Source organism: Cervus canadensis, chromosome 1 (assembly GCF_019320065.1).
Source record: "Cervus canadensis isolate Bull #8, Minnesota chromosome 1, ASM1932006v1, whole genome shotgun sequence".
In the NCBI taxonomy this organism is placed as follows: domain Eukaryota; kingdom Metazoa; phylum Chordata; class Mammalia; order Artiodactyla; family Cervidae; genus Cervus; species Cervus canadensis.
Genome location: NC_057386.1, coordinates 75458710 through 75476495, shown reverse-complemented (window position 1 = coordinate 75476495; position 17786 = coordinate 75458710). Strand labels below are relative to the sequence as shown.

The following is a 17786-nucleotide window of genomic DNA, read 5'->3' as shown; positions in this document are numbered from 1 at the left end:
TCCCTTGGACAGAGGAGCCGGGCGGTCTATATTCCATAGGGTTGCAAAGAGTTGGACATGACTGAAATGACTTAGCATGCACATGGGGAACTAAGATCTCTCATGCCGTGACCTAAAAAAAAAAAAACCTCACTCTCTCTTATGTTTGTATTCAGCTTGTGGTTGGAGCAAGTCTAGGGGCATTTACAACTTTTGAATGTAGATATTCTGGATGCTTCCTCCTCTATGGCTCCCAAAATAATAAACATAAAACTTAAAAAAAAGTTAAGTCTTTTCTGGCCTCATTTTAAGAGAATTTGTTTTTAGGAATGAAGACTCCCTAGAGAGGTTCCTATTGAGTTCCTCAAAGAAGAGAAAGCGGATCCTTCCAGAAATGACGAAGCACAAGTAGTCTCTGAATGAACTCTTTGGGAGTTCTTTCCATAATTACTCTGTCATCTGTGTTCCTGCAGAGCCCTCAGTGCTTACCGTGATAGCTGTTAAACACGTTTGGCTGAAAATGACTTTTTGCTGGGCTGCAGTTTCAGCTTTGCTGAAACAATTACTTTTTGTATCATGAGTATATTTTGAAGAGTGTGGGCATATCTATCTATCTATCTATATATATATATTTTTTTTTTTTTTTCTGAAAAGGTTGACTTATCTCTCATTTCTCTGCAAAGGAACTGTAGTTCAGTTCCTGTGTGTGTGTGTGCGTTAGTCGCTCAGTCGTGTCCGACTCTTTGCAACCCCATGGACTGTAGCCCACCTCCTCTGTCCATGGGATTCTCCGGGCAAGAATACTGGAGTGGGTTGCCATGCCCTCCTCCAGGAAATCTTTCCGATCCAGGGATCAAACCCAGGGCTCCCATATCAGCTAGAAATGTGCCCTCTGGTGAAGCCCATGAAGACATTTAGGGACTAACTCTTCTGCACTTGTGGGACTCCTCCTGCCTCAGTTTCTACTGAAGAGCTACTGGCAACAAAGTACTCTGAGACAGCCTTTCCCACCTCACCCAGCCCCTGGGCCCCCCATACCACTGCTGGATGGAGTAGATGTGAAGGGCACCCGTTCGATGACTCTGGACCTCATCACCCCGTTAATGACAGTAACAAGGGGAGAGGGAGAGAACGGTGGGTAAATTGGAAAAGAGCTTGTCCAAGGAGCGAGCATTGACTCCTGGATCCCACTCTAGAAGGGGAGGAGCTACTGCCCAAGACCACCCCCACTGAGGGGTTCCTGTAAGAGAAACTCCACCCCCTCTATAAGAAGGAGATTCTAAACTCTGCTTCATGTAGGTGGGACTCAGAGAGAACAAACTCAGGCCTTAGAGAAGCTAAAGTTGGTCTTCTCCAGGGACTTCCCTGGTGGTCCAGTGGTTAAGACTCTGAGCTTCTAATGTAGGGGACTTGGGTTCCCTGATCAGGGAACTAAGATCCTACATGCCTTCTGACACAGCCAAAAGATTAAAAAACGAAACAGACCGTGGACTCAGGCCTCCTGCCTGCCTGGAGTCTGGAGGGAGGAGGCTGATGGCCTGTGTGGGGTCAGGGGCTGGGAACAGGGCAGTACTGGAGAGGGCTGTCAGGACAGATGATGTGTGAGGTCCCAGAGGTGACCACGTGGGGAGTGAGAGGACTGGGCTCAGCTTGGACAGTCAGGGACTCAGCACACAGAGGCCGGATGTGCAGGCGCTGCAGGAGGCCTTGTGGGCAAGCAGTGGAGGTCCATCTGTCCGGAGTGATGGGTCTTACAAGGGGAGAGGCCCATAGATTAAAAAAAGAAAAAATCCTTGTGTCCATGTTTGGGACATAAAGGGACTCTTGTAACTGTCGGTTACCTATAGGTGAGCAGAAAATTCCTGCTAGAACTTTCCTCCCCAGGCAGGTCTATTATACCAGCTTCATATAGCAGGAAGTTTCCCAGAGGAAACCCACACCACGTTTCAATTCAGCTGGTCGAGTCTGAACCTGTTAGCCTATAAAGGATTCATGTGGACTGCTTCCTTCTGTGAAGTCTGAAGACCAGGTCTCCTGACCAAACACATTATGTTGTCTGCTTTTCAGAACATACAGGGGCGAATCTGGGAGAAATGGACGTGGTCCATCTCCTCCCTTTCTAGCTCCCGGCTCCCTCCACCCCTCCACCCTCCACCTGCCACCCCAGGGCTGACTGCTGATTCCTTCTAGCTTGAGTTGGAGGGAGTGGCAAGTGGGTAATGATCTGGAGGCAGCTAGAAGATGCCTGTAGTGATTCAATAATGGACGGTGATTTAAGAAATGGATGGTGGTGTCAGCAACTTCGTTGAAAAACAAAGGGAAGGTCTCAGACCCTCTTGAGAAGTGTGGAGTGGGGTGGGTTGTTTTGGAGGAGGAGTGATAGAGTCTTCTTTTCTGTGCGTCTTTCTCTAGCTCCTATCTGGAGTCTCTAAACACACCAGGTCATTTGTTTAGCTACGTTTTCCTGTGGTCCTAAGGAACTTTTTCCCCTGCTGAAGCCAATCCAAGAAGCTACAGGCTGGGCTTGGAGTGTCAGAAGGCAGAGTATGGTGCAAACAGGAAAGCAGATAAAGACTGGTGAGTGGGGACTTTCCTGATGGTCCAGTGGTTAAGAATCCGCCTGCTAATGCAGGGGACACCGGTTCGATCCCTAGTTCAGGAAGATTCCACACGCCAGGGAGCAACTAAGCCCGTGTGCCACGACTACTGAGCCTGTGCTCCGGAGCCAGGGAGCCGCAACCACTGAAGCCTGCGTGCCCGAAAGCCCCCGCTCCCCGACAGGAGGAGCCACCACAAGGAGAAGCCCGCGCATGGCAACGGAGACCCAGCAATGCCAAAGATAAGTGTGAATCAATCAATTAATTAAAAAAAAGATTGGTGGGTGACATTTGTGCAAGCATACAAATGACTCCCTGCACCAAAGTGGAAGAGAAACTGATTTGGTGCTGCCGCATGAGGTGATAAAAGCTGAAATGTCAGAAACATTAACACTATGCACACGAGAATGTCTTTCTCTCAAATGTCAGACTAGCAACCAGTCTGGATTTCCATTCCTTTGTAAATGTTTTTCTTTTTTTTTCCTTTCCTGGGAACTGAGGGTGATCCTTCACTGCCACATTTTCCCATTTTCACTCTAAAGGCAATCTGTTCTACGCTGTTCCCCCCTGAGGGCTGAAATGACTTCTACGTACATGTGATTGACTCTACACCAACACTGTCAGGAAAGGAAGAACGGAGGTAGGGATGAGAATGCAAGTTGACACTAAACACAGTTTTGAACTTTCAGAAATTTAGAAAAATGGAGGAAGAGGGTTAAAAAAAAAAAATGAAGTGAGCACCATGTTCATTTTCTCCCCTTTCTCATCCTGTGAACATAGCTAGGCATGCTCAGCTAGGCATGCTCATGCTCAGCTAAGAGTCAGCTGGTCCTGAGAATTCCAGCTCCACCCATCCCTAGCTTATGACCTCGGGCCAGTTACTTTAATCTCTCGGTGCTGCTATTTCTGCATCAGTAAAATGAGGTTAAAAATAATATTTACCTCACATAGTTGTTGTAAGCTAATCCATGTAGACAATGTAAAAGGATGCCTGGTACAGAGTTGGTGTTCGGTATTTGTTAGCTACTGTTACTTCTTCATTTCTTGTAATTTTCTAGTAATTTTCTGGCTCTTTAGATGTGAGGTAGGAAAGGATAAGGGAGAAAAAAAGGTCAGGTCCAACCCCCAGTGGGTTATTTGTGGTCTGTAGCAATATCACATCCCCACATCCCCTTCTTTCACATCTGTGTTTTTTTGATAGCATTAGGGAGTTGGTTACAGTAACGTTGGATGAGAAGCTTGAATCTTTCTGCTCATCATTCATGCGTCTATGTTTGGCCTTTATTGATTATCCGACTTAGGGCACTATGCAAATGTGCAATCTGTATAGAGGAGGGAATTTTCCCTTAAGGAATCTACAGCCATTTAGTTAGTGGCATAAATCATTAACATCTAATCAGGCTAACACAGGAGGGGATGTATGTATACTTACAGCTGATTCACACTGTTGTTCACCAGAAACCAACACAACATTGTAAAACAATTATCCTCCAACTAAAAAATCTAATCAGAAAAATTATGTTTGGAATATTCTGTCAAATCCCAATAAATAAAACTAATCAGAAATGGTCTAAAATATCATATGATACGACCTATATCTGGGATGTAAAAAAATGCCACACACAAAAATAAACAAATGACACAAATGAACTTACTTGCAAAATAGAAATAGACTCAAAGATATAGAATACAAACTTAGAGTTACCAAAGGGGAAAATGAGGATAAATTGGGATTAACAGATACACATTGTGTGTGTGTGTGACTCTCTGCGACCCCATGGACTGTAGCCCGTCAGGCTCCTCTGTCCATGGAATTCTCCAGGCAAGGATACTGGAGCGGATTACCATTTCCTCCTCCAGGGGATCTGCCCAACCCAGGGATTGAACCTATGTCTCTTGCATTAGCAGGAAGATTCTTTACCACTGTACTGACTAGGAAGCCCAACAGATTACACATTAGTATGTATAAAACAGATAAACAACAAGGAACTAATATATAGCACAGGGAACTATATTCAATATCTTGTAATACCCTATAATGGAAAAGAATCTGAAAAAGAATATGTATAGTGATAAAACTAAATCACTTTGCTGTACACCTAAAGAATTATAACATTATAAATCAGCTATACTTCAATTAAAAAAAGAAATGGCCTAGGAAAAGTATTTTGTGAGAACAATTCAGTTTCTGCACTAAGAGGCTGGTATCTTTAGCCATGCTGACATATGGCACTGGTCTTCAGACTACAGATGTCGTCTCTTGTCCCTTCATCTCTACCAAGACCTTCCTTTGAAATTGCCTGGCATTTTTCCTCCTGTTGTGAACATAAGCTCCCTGTTCAAGCTTAGATCAAACACTTTTCACCTTGAGTCATTCAGTGAATAGCTACTGAATGCCTGGTATGAACCTAAGCACTCTGAGTCCGTTTTAGCCAAAACCGTTTGAGATTATGAATTATCTGGATACAGACGTTAATTTCCTATTTCATTTTTGGTTGTATTTTCACTCATAAACTATGCCTTTTCATTTGTCATCTGGGCTTTACTGAGATGAAGTATGTGGCCACTTTTCAAAATCAGGAATCTAACAGATGACACACTTTCTCTTGAAAGTCAATCAATCATTTCACTGAAAGAAATAGGATCCGTTTTTAATTTGATTCTTTTTATGGGCTCAAAAGGGATTCCCAGTTGGTACAGTGGTAAAGAATCTGCCTGACAATGCAGGTGACACAGGAGACATGGATTTGATTCCTGGGCTGGGAAGATTCCCTGGAAGAGGAAATGGTAACCCATTCCAGTATTCCTGCCTAGAGAATTCCAAGGACAGAGGAGCCTGGTGGGCTATAGTCCATGGGGTTGCAGAGTCTGACACAATTGAGTGCAGCACAGCCTCAGCATGGGCTCAAAAAAGTTCACGTGTTAAGTGTTTTTGAACTGCTAGCAAAATTTTATCAGGTCTTCCAATATATTATACTTCACTTAGACCACTAATGGTGATATGCTTGATGGTAACTGAGCGTGTCCAATAAATGGGAAATTATGGGGTAATGTTGTACTTTGCAAAGAGAACGTAATGTTTGATCTGAGTCAGTCACTTACTTACTCCTCTGTTCAATTTTCATATGGTGAAAACCAGAAGTTTATCATGGTTAAGACTGAATGATCTTTAAAGTTCTTAGATCCCTAAATTACTAGGATTCTAAATCTGTGTTCTCCAATATGTAGCCAGTGACCACACATGGCTTCTGAGCACTTGAAATGCAGCTAGTCTAAACTGAGATGTGCTCTAAGTATAAAATACACACCAGGTTTTCAAGAGTTAGTATAAAATAAAGTATGTAAAACAGTTTGGCTACATTGGATTAAATAAAATATTTTATTAAAATCAACCCTACCAACTTGTTTTTATTTAGTATGGTTACAAAAAATTCAAAACTGCTTTTGTACCATTTTAGACATTCAAAACAAAGGGATCATAATCTATCTTTAGGGACTTCTTAATGTGTAATGGCTTCAGTATTGAGATCCTCATGCCTCTAAAAGCCAAGTCAAAACTCATATCTACCCAAAACTAATACACCCTGCATGGGCAGATATTTACCACCTAGTAACTCTTTAAAAAAATTATTTGTGTGCATCAGGTCTTGGTTGAGACATGCGGATCTTTCAGTTGCAGCATACAGGATCTTTTGCTGCGGCGTGGGAACTCTTAGTTGCGGCATGTGGGATCTAGTTCCCTGACCAGGGATGGAACTGAGGCCCCCTGCATCGTGCAGAGTCTTAGCCACTGGACCACCAGGGGAGTCCCATCACCCAGTAACTCTTAGTTACTCTCCATGGGGTCCATGCAGTCCATGGGGTTGCAAAGAGTCGGACACGACTGAGCACTGAACTGAGCTAAACTCTCCGTTGAGGTCTTGTGAAATTCTGTGGTTACAATAATGAATGCTCACCCCTATGGTTATTGTCTCAACTATATCAAAAGATTATCAGGAAAGACACCAAAATGTTAACAGTGCTTGTTTCTGGGTAGTGGGGCATTGATTCATTTTTTCATTTTTTTTTTGTTATCTTTCAGGCTTTCAACAATGAGGGCTGTTACACTTCTTCATCAGAAAAATGTATCTTTAAATTTCAGTGTGAATGATCTCTTGAAGTGTATAAATATCACAAATATGTAAGAAAGAGGCCGACTTCGAAGGAAATATTTCAACATGCTTTCATCCGCTTTGCTTCATTTCCAAATTTTCTATAGTGAATAGGCTACTTCTCCTAAGGGAAAAAATACACCTCATTTAAAAACTGCACTATCCACCTACCCTTTTAACCTTAAACCTGAGTTAATTTGAATGATGATTTCCTTAGAACTGACACTTCTATCTCCTGTGTATTAGAATGTAGAAGAAATACTTGAGGTTTTAGCTTCAGTCATATGCCAGAAGAGCTGTTTAAATATTTTTATACCTTACTGTCCACCAGAAGAGCATTTAGTTTGAGTCTATGCAGGAGATGGGGAGGAAGCTCCAAAGATATTTGAATATGTCACCATGTAAGTGGTTTAGGTTTTACTGCAGGAACGCTCGTTTAAAGGGGTGCCATTTGCATGAGTCCTGCAGCCAGAGTGAGGATAACACTCCTATGTGCTGTCCAGACCAGCTCAGGCTGCCACGGACATGCACACTCAGGAGGGCTCTAGCTTGGGTACACACACACACATACACACACACACGTGTTGCGACCCATCCCACTCCCACTACCCATCCGCTGCAGTTGCTTTTCTCCCTTGCCTTCCACTCTCAGAGGTCAGACCCACCACCCAGCTTGCTTCTGGTACCACGGGTACCAGCTTGCTTCTGTGTACAATGCGGTGGCATCGGGTGTGGGTGAGTGAGGCCCATGCCAGCTGTCTGCCCTGCTGCCTCAGGCGTGAGCTGGGCCTCGCAAGGACTGTTGGGTGTGATGGGTCAGCCGGGCAACATTCTGGTCATTTAATTTCTTTTTTTTTTCCTTCTTGAGGACAAGTGCCATTTTCCAATTCTCACGAGGCAATAGCCTTTGGGAATAAGGGCACTTGGTGTGTGCACGGCAGAACTTACTGTTGGTGGTGAAGATGATTTCTCCCTCCTGAGGGGTGGGGTCTGGGTCCTGGACGACCTGCAAGGCTCCCACAGTCCGGACAGCAGGGTCCAAAGTGACCGAGCTTTCGTTTACGGTCGTGTCGCTTGCGCCTGTGATCTGGTTGGTGGGCGGACCTCCCAGAGATCCCTCGTAGTCGATGGGCACGTCGTCCAGGCAGTCGGCGTTGGGCTGACAGGAGCAGAAAAGGACCTGTTCTTAGTGTACGTCATCAAGTTAGGGATGAGATGTCTACAGCCTCAATATTTTGTCCTGCCGGAAACTAAGCTTTTTACTGTGTCTTCCTGAATCACTTTATTTAAAGACATTTCACAATATAGCTCCTGTAATTAACATGAACACATCTTCCAAAATTTTCTTTCCAAAGTCTCTGTTTAGACTTAGAGACAAGGTTTTAATTCCAGGAGTAGTAATATCCATACATTAATAAAATTAGTTAGGGGGAATAATATGACATTTATCTATAATAATGGCTCTTTCTTATATATAGTGTTTACTTCTTATAATAGGAAGTAGATGACAGCCTGATAATTCGCCCCAAAGACCCATATGTTGTTTGCAAATGAACTACTGGCATGAGAGGGGAGACAGAATAAGACGCATTGTGAATTGTTCATCAGAGATACACACATATACACACACACACAGACACACACACAAAAGCACAAGCATTTGTTGTTGACATAAGCCAAAAAACCAGCTGGAGAAAATAGTCCTACTTGTAGAACGTACAATTGATCGCATATTTATCAAATTCTCTAAATTAAAATCTTAAAATCATAAAACAAGGGTGAGGCCATCCAGTGTAATTACCTACTTACTACAGGACTCTTGCCCCTCCTAATCCTTCAGAGCTCCACTTGAAACACATAGAAATGGGAGGCTCCCTATTTGGTAAGGCAGCCTGTGTCACCAGCTTTGTAAATTATTTCTTTATTGTGCTATCTTACAGTCTTACTCTGGTTTTAGTTCTGCTGGTTGAAGTGGTATTGAATATATGAATATCTCTTCCATGAGCAGATTTTGAAAAATGATTTTCAGTTGTTCTGTCCCTGCCCAAACTCATAAAAATTACTTTTAAAAGCTGGGGGTGGAGAGATATGATCTTGAGAAGTAGTAGGAATAACTACTTATCTTTTTTTTTCCATCAGTCTGAACAGCAACATTGCCTTGAGTGATGACAATGACATGCTTTGTATCTCTAAAGGCTTAGGTAAGGAGAACCCTGGGTTGACACTGATTGAATTAACATCACAAAGACCAGATTGGGTGCAAAGTTCAAAGAGAAAATCTACAACTCATGGACTCACTGGGAGCACAAAGAAAGGAACTCAACCTGCTAGACTCCTGCGCTGGATTTCCATTCTGAAACCAAGTCTCCTGAGCTCCATACCTGCGTTTTCAGCAGTCAGCTGGAAATCTCCATCATCCCACAAAACCCTCAAATTCAGCTCATTCTCTCTCCTCTGTGTTCTCTTTTCTTTCTGCTTTCTCCATTTCCACTGGCAGTGAGTCAATTCATTGAAATTCGAGTGGTCAAAAGTCAACTCACAGAATTGACCTCCTGAGATGACTGGACACAAGCAGGTATGTTCTGCACGCTTTCCGCCCCATTCCCAGTCTCCCCATCTCCCTGCAGTTTCTTCCCCAGTATGCTCCATTCTCCACTTTCTCACCAGAGTACTTAAAAAAAAACATAGATATGATTTTTTTTTTTTTTATCCCCTAAAGAATGAACGATAAACTCCTTACTACAGCAAACAGGCAGTGTACAGTCTGGCCCCAGCCTACTTTTCTGGCCTTACCCTCAGCTTTGGAATATATCCCCTATTTCAGTGACTTAGCACGTGCTATTCCTCTACTCAGGATGACGTTTGCCCCAACCATCCCCTTCCCCTCACCCATGCCAAGGTCTCAAGCTTACCCTGGTGAACTTCTAACCACCCCTCAAATCCCAGGCCCAAATGCCTCTTTGCTGAGTGGTGCTCCCTCCCAAGTAGTCACCTTTGCTACTGTAACTTTTCACACTTCTCCAACTCTGTTGAACTCATTTGTTATTGTGTTTGTCTCATTCTACTAGTATACAGGCTTCTTTTTTTTTTTTTTTTATTCCAATTTTATGGAGATATAATTGGCATGGAATATTGCATTAAAGTTGTACAACGACTTGATACACGTACATATTGCAAAATGATCACCACAATAAGTTTAGTTAATATCCACTACTTCACATGGTTACAAATTTTTTATTCTTGTGATGAGAACTTTTAGGATCTACTCTCTTAGCAACTTTAAAAATACAACACAGTGTTGTGAACTATGGTCACCAAGCTGAACATTATATATCCCCAGGAATTATTTTATAACTGGAAGTTTGTACCTCCTGACCCCCTCACCCAATTTCCCCCCCACCCCCCACCTCTGGCAATCGCCAATCTGTTTTCTGTTTCTGTTCCATGCAGATTCCACATACAAGTGAGACATAAGCTTCTTAAAATGAATCAACTACACTGATCTTGAATTCTAAGCCCTCACGTAGTGGCTGACAATTATTAAATACTTGATAAATGTCAATTGGGAAATTTTATGTAAGTCTCAGTTTATTACTCCAAAAACTTGGGAATATTAGTGTCTGCCCAGATCTTAGATCAATGGAGGGAAGATTTGAGAAAATACTTTAAAAATTCAATTTTTGTGCAAAGCTAAAGTATACCTTTGAAGGGTAGCAGAATATGCAATCCCGAAATATGCTACTTTGGCAAAAGGATTGTTTTTCTTGAGAAGTAGGTAAAGAAAGGCTCTCTCCGCCCCCAACCCTTGCCTAAAAGCAGGACATACATTTGTAAGGGTGTCTCTCTCTCTTCCACTAGGAAGAGGACATTCTCATCATAAGCTGCTGGGTGATTTTGACACCAAAATGGAACATACAACAAACCTGATTGACATGCCCTTATCTGCCACTGGTTCCCCCATATACTTAACTTTCCACAATTTGCTGTCCTAGAAACTCAAAGTCCTTTCCTTTTGTCTCATCACTTCTCTAAAAATTTCTTGCTCCTTTTTTTTTTTTTTGGCTGTGTGGCATGGCATGTGGGCTCTTAGTTCCCTGACCAGGGATGGAATCCATGCCCCGGGCATGGGAAGGGTGGAGTCTTAATCACTGCACTGCTGCTTTTTAAAAATGCTATATAAGATGAAGTTCTAAACAGCCCTGTGAGTCACTCATCACCAAGTGCTCCTGTGGCTACTCATGGCACATATATTCATAAACTGTTTGATTTTCTCTTGCTAATCTGTCATTTATAAGTCTCATTTATAGGGACCAGCTGGCGAACCTAGAAGAAAAAACGACTTTTTCCCCTCCCCTATTCTATGTAAAGATGCTCATGAGCATGTCCAATTGTGTGGGGGTGGCAGGGAGGAGTTCCCGGTAAGGTTACTGGGCCGGTTGGTCTTCCAGCCATAAACGTCTGAATGTGACCATAGATGCAACAACAACTGACATACTTTTCAAAACGTTGACTTTGCTTTGTGATCACGTTCCTGTTTTCTTTCTTTTTTTCTTTTTATGAAATTATTTTTATTAATTTTGATGCAGCGTGTTCGCTTTTACTTTGTGGGCGAGGAGGAACAGTGTTATGTTTTTAAGAGAAGGGAGCAGAGGAAAAGAGAAATAGTGGATGAGCTCAGGGAGACTGCTAGCGAGAGCAGGCATGAATAATTTGGTTTAGCTATAGTATTAATACTTAACAGACCAACCTTACAGAACCTCACGGTTTATATCCACTCAAAATGGTTCATCAAAAGAGAGTAATATTTTGAAAAGAAAACCACTTTATACACCACTAAGAGAAATTATGGTCATAATGTTTATTAAGAGATGTCAAAAGCCATCTGTAAGTGAACAGCGTAGAGGTATTCAAAGTCAGGTTAGCAGGGAAACTCCTCAAATAAAACCAACTGCTAAATAGTTAGGGGCTAGTGAATACACCGACTCCATGGGATTTTCTATTCATTAACAATCATCCTGTTCATACCAGGATAATGGTAACAGGAGACAGTGCTTGCTGGGATAAAAAAGGCCTGTGTTATACGGTACCCTACAAGAGTGCTTAGTGATGTGTTCTGTCATTCTGCAAAGACACCCCTAAACCTGACTGGAGAGAAAGGAGGATGAAGCACTTGAATGTAGATAAAGGGATGAAAATGCTCTGACAATAAAGGACTCCCCCACCCACCCCTTTCAGCTCAGTCTTTTATTTCTCTTGGCAAAATATAATGGGAAAAGATACCATTGTGATGGGAGTTTCACAATCCATGAGCCTCGCTCTCATTCTTTCGCTCGTTTTAGAGAAACCTCTTACAAAATGAAAATGTTCCCAGCTCTAAGCTTTCCACTTATATTTATTTGCCTTAGAGCACAAGCAGGCACAAGACTACTCAGTTAAAAACAACAGAAGAAAGACCAAAATCAAACACAAAACCCTATATTTGGACGATCTAGTGGATCAGGATTATAGCCAAGTCTTTGGTGAATGGACATTCCTCAAAGGAGAATCAGGGTGAATTTCATAAACACCCCTCTGTGACTGGCAGCCTTCCCACTCTGAAGGGCTACAAAGCCACAAACATTTACTGAGCTCTACGCACGTGTAAGGGATCCAGAGATGAAGGACCAACAGGCACCAATTACCAGAGAGGCTGACGGGCTCTTTTCAATTTTCTTTGATGAGGAAGAAGTGGAGCAAAAGAAGTTTAAAAAAAAATTATAAAACAACTTCTTTGAGCTGCATGAAAAGGGTTTCAGTTAGCTACAGGAAGTTTTTCCTAATTGAGAAGGATGTGAGCCTGTCCATTTACACGGTGAGTTCTAAGAATGGAGTGAAAACATCCCCTCTTTGGTATAATTTAAGTATGGTGCTACTATGCTTTAAGGTATGGAGAACAGCATCCCAGATTGCTCCCTGGTCCAGACTTCAGTACCATCCTCTAGGGCCAAGCACCAGGGAGGCCTGGGGGCAGCCATATGCCTCGGTGCTTTATGAGAGGCAGCCTGCATGCCTGCCTTCTTCTTCACAGAGGACGTTCTGTTCTCTGGGATCAGCTTGGGTGGCGTCATGTTCCTGTTTGACTGGCCTTTAAGAATCCTTGGCAAAATCCAAAGATGCTACTGACTTTTACTTTTTCGCAAGTGTGCTGAGTAAAATCCTATCCAGACTGGACAGGAAACCAACCATGGCCAGGATGCCCGACTGCTAAAAGTTAAAAGGTTATTTGTTTCTGGAAAGAAGCCCAAAGGCCACCCCAAAATTCCCTTTTAAAAACAAGTATTAGCTGTATTCTTGAGGCATTTACAATTCTCATATATTTACAAGGTCTGGAGAAGTTATACTTTCCCAGAAAAAGTCTGCAGTGGAATGTTATTTAGTATAAACTGTAACCATTGGGGGTGGTTTGGTTTCATTGTCCTGACCAAGGAGCACTGGGGTTGAAAACTGGGAGCTTGGAAGATATCCTTAAACAACAAGAACTAGGTTAAACGATGTGACTGTCTACCTTTCTCTGTGAACATGTTAAAGATTTTAGAACCCAAAGACACATATACACACATGTAAATATACACATACATACATTTCCCTCCTCCGGTGGTAAGAACCAGTTAGAGCCAGATAGATATGTGACACATGCAAACAGCGAGTTAAATTTTCTAAGTCGTTAGTATCTGATAGAGATGCTGGGTTTTCTGCTCATAGTTCATGTTCACTGTCATTGATTTTCACCTTGAATTTATTATTCATTGACAACACTGGTCTGAAAATTTAATGCATTGCCTTTCAAAATCTAGCTCAAAGCTATAGTCACACAAGTTGATTTGTGTTTGGTGTATGGACTGTAAAAAAAAAAAAAATCAGCATACAGCTGGCAGAGGCAGCTGGTACAGGGCAGGAAATTCAGCCAACCCGTGACCTCATGATGCTCAGGTGTGCCCTGTGCAACAGTCACTCTGATCTTCCCGGGGTAATTAGCCTTTTGGCATTAAATAAAGCCTTTGATATCTGAGCTGATCCTTTCTTCCTCAGTGACATCTTGGGACTTTAAAAACTCTATTTATTCTCTTGCCATGAGTAGTGAGGAGTGACAAGAGGGAGGCTGCAGTAAAGCGGAGGGGGCGAGGGGGAAGAGGGTCTCTATCCTGCTGGTCTAGCTTCTCTTAGACGGCACCGATGCTGTTCTCACATCTCTCCGCAGCCCTTGGGTCTGGTGGCCTGGCTTACTTCCCGCCCTCCTGACAGCAGCTGGTGTCTCACAACCACCAAGCCCATGGCCTTCACTCCATACGATCCTGGGAAAGTCCTTCCCTGGAGCATCAAGCCAGCCTGCTGGGGGATGTGGTGTGCACTCGGTGAGACTATGTTTGCTAAAACATGTAACTGAGGGCTCCAGTTTGATGGGAGCACAGGAATTTAGGGCTTCTGGCTCTGGTTTCCTGCTCTCTCAAGCTCTCGCGGAGATGTGAGTTTAGCAGAGGCCACCGAGCCAGATGCCCAGAGGCTGACCTCTCTGCCCCGTGCCCGGACGAGTTTGCCTCCTCTGGAAGCTGGGCGATGGTGGGGAGAGCGTGGCGGCTGGGTCTGCCTGATGACGGTGCAGGGAAATGAGGGTCATCAGGGTGCCCCTGGCCTCTGCTGGTGTCCCAGCTGCTGTCACCCACGGCAGCCCAGAAGAGGAGCCCGTGAGCTGCTCAGGCAGCATCTCGACCCACAGACAAAAACAACAAACACGGTGGGAGGGCACGATGTTCTCAGATGGAGACGAAGGGAGAGGAGGAATGTGTCCAGATGTGGGAAAGCGCTCCCAGGCCCTCATCACGTGACGCCACTGCCCGGGGTCGAGGGGACACGGACAACCCGGGGTGCTGTTTTCTCCCTGCTGAGTGGGAAACGTGGAGAGACAGACACGATGAGGCTGTAGGCTGTACTGTGCTTACCGGGATCCCTAGGGCTTTAAGAATGTTCATCTTGCACATGGGACAGGTGCGATGGTCTAGGAGCCAGGGGTCAACACAGGACTTGTGGAAAAGATGCCTGCAATGAGAACCATACATCTTAGCGTGGCGGTAACTGCGGAGAGCACCGCGTCCACTCCAGCCCGGAGACTTGTCCAAAGTCATGCACCGCTCAGTGGCAGAGCCAAGACTCCGGGACCTCCGCCTCCGAATACCCGGGCCGATAATGCTTTCTGTTACATCCTGCGGTCATACAGTCAGCATCTGTCTGGCTCCCAGGAGGGTCATCTACGAATTGCAGCCAAGACTTCCAAGGTTCAAAAAAGACAGAGAATGTAGAAACAGAGAGATGTTTCTGGATAGAAAGACCTTTTAATGGAAAGAAGGCAAGTGGGAGAAACTTGCACAGACCCTTCTGGGATAACTTGACAGTGGCCACTTTTAAATCAATCCCAAATGTCTTGTCCCGCCGTCAGAAGAAAACCACAAAACAGAGCCCCATTTCCATTGATATTCGTGCAACTCACAAAGGGCAGAAGAGCTCTTGGAAGCAATTCACAGCACGGGTGAGATTTTAAGCTGTTATGACTGGTGGCCGTTAGGTCAGAAACCAGGTGAGCGGTACTGTAAGCTTTACTGTTCGGCCTCACATGCCCAGCCCCAGGAGCCTTCTTCTGTGTGGCAGGATAAGGGGGAGGCATTTAGTAGGTACGGAGGTAGAGGCTCCTAACTTCCTCTCAACTTGGCCCACAGGAGCCCACTCAGAGATATCAGGGGCTGCTCGAGTCAGAAGCTTGTCTTCTCATGGAAGTCTCATGAGACTCCAGACCACAGGCAGAAGTAGTCAGAACTTCCTGCCTGGGGCAAGAAGAGAGAACCATCCGTGTTAAGTATATGCGGGCATCCTTAGGACACACCACCCATGCCTGACTCCTCAACCTTGCACCATTCCTGGAATCCTTCCATGCGCTTCCCTCACTCTTGTGTTCTATTGTTCTAATGATTCTAAGAGTTTTGTGTTAGAAGGCTTTAGGCTCAAATGCTTACAAAGGACCTCTCAAATCAGAGAAGCACCACCACTTCTGAAAGTGACATGGGGAAGAACCCATGTGCCAAGGCTGGGACTGGCAGTGGACAGGAAACAATCAAATTGGGGATTGGGAAACAGAGAGGAGCCTCCTGATGTGCCCTGTGTTTCCAGGTGATTGTTTAGATGCCCTCCGGATGCCCCGAGTAGAAGAAAACACATCGCATTCATTCATTCCTTTATCCATGCATCCATCTGACAAGTAATATCTGCTAAGAACTGTGTCCTCGCTGGGAAATCTGCACGATAGTGATTTAGTTCCTTTTCTTTGGGAGTGTAACAGGAGAGGCAGACACTAGTAAGATAGAAATAAGCTACTTCATGACGACAGTGCTATATACCTCATTAGAAGAACATGGTGTTAGCAGGGGGTGGGGGGAGCTTGTAACCGCAGATGGGTCCTAGTGTGGATGCACAGAGAGTTTCCCTGATGACGTGCCGAAGCTCAGACCTGAAGGCTAACACAGACATGGTCCACGTGAAGGGGAGGGGGGAGGAAGAAGGGTCTTCTAGGCAAAACGAATGGCTTGTACAAAAGCCCCGACCTGGGCACAGAAAGACTGCCTGTCCCAGTGCAGCAGTGGGACGAAGGGGCTGATGCTGGACAAAGCATTCTGTACCCCCCACCCCTGGGTTCGATCCCTGGGTGGGGAAGATCCCCTGGAGAAGGGCATGGCTACCCACTCCAGTATTCTGGCCTGGAGAATTCCATGGACAGAGGAGCCTGGCAGGCTACACTGTCCACGGGGTTGCAAAGAGTCAGACAGGACTGAGTGACTAACACACTTACACTTTCTGTACCCCCTCACCCCAAAGCACCGATCAACCTCTCTACGTGCAGGCTCTACATTCAGAAAACAAGTTCCTAATCTAAATGTGCTCACTCACTGGTGTTGCTCCTGGTAAAATGTCAAATATTCTGGTCTCTTTGACTGTCCCTGGGAGGGCAGGCTCCGTGGTGTTTCCTGCACATATTATGGAGACAGAAAGACAGCAGGGCCAATCAGCTGTTTCAGTCTAAGTAAGTCCCCAAGTCTCATCTGCCTCGTCTGTCAGGTGAAGATACCCCATCCCTCCCTGAGTCTGCCAGGCACAAGAGCCAGTCCTTACCACCCTAGGTGACCTCCCGCTCTGCACTGCTCACTCTACCATCTCCTCTGGGAGGGTCAGTTTTATGGGTCAGCTTGGGTCAGCTACAGCATCAGTTATTCAGTCAAACACTAACTGAGGGTATTCTGCACACGGGATTCATACCTACAATCTGACTTTATATCAGCAAGTCCCCTACATACGAGCCTTCCAGTCGCGAACTTTCAAAGATGAGGAAGTGCATTCCATCACCGTCAGGGGTGAGTGAAATTGCAGACTGCCCTCCATTTGTGTTAGCTGAGTATCGAGCCTAACTTTGTCGGACTTAGAACAAATTGGACTTAACAAATGACTCTTGGAACAGAACTCGGTTTGTATGTAGAGGGTTGATTTACTGTAAAGGAGATTATTCTAAATAACCCAGGTGGGCCTGAGCAATCAGTTGAAGAGCCTTAAGTGAAAAGTGAAAGTGAAGTCTCTCAATCATGTCTGACTCTTTGCGACCCCATGGACTGTAGCCTACCAGGCTCCTCTGTCCATGGGATTCCAGGCAAGAGTACTGGAGTGGGCTGCCATTTCCTTCTCCTGGGGATCCTCCCAACCCAGGGATTGAACCCAGGTCTCTCGTATTGCAGACAGGCACTTTACCATCTGAGCCACCAGGGAAGCCCCTTAAGACCAAACAAAACTGGTTTCCCCGAGGAGGAAAAAACCGCCTCAAGATGGCAGCATCAGCCCCTGCTCAGCATTTCCAGCCAGTAGACCTGGCCTTCAGATTTCAGGCTTACCAGCCCTATAATCAGGAAAGCCAATTCCTTGAGAATATATAGTGGGGTACAGTGGCCATCTGGAGAACTCTGACTGGTACATCCTAAAATGAGACTATAAG

General features: G+C 44.6%; 1 protein-coding gene across 1 annotated transcript in view; it reads right to left on the bottom strand.

The window, feature by feature from the left end:
• Positions 1 to 17786, bottom strand: part of RNF150 (ring finger protein 150) — a 263130-nt gene that overhangs the window by 43145 nt on the left and 202199 nt on the right. Inside the window, exons 5-6 of the mRNA XM_043485779.1 lie at positions 14704 to 14800; positions 7676 to 7886 (exon numbers count right to left, since the gene is read on the bottom strand). Coding sequence (XP_043341714.1) covers positions 7676 to 7886; positions 14704 to 14800 — 308 coding nt within the window. The remainder of the gene's footprint in view (positions 1 to 7675; positions 7887 to 14703; positions 14801 to 17786) is intronic.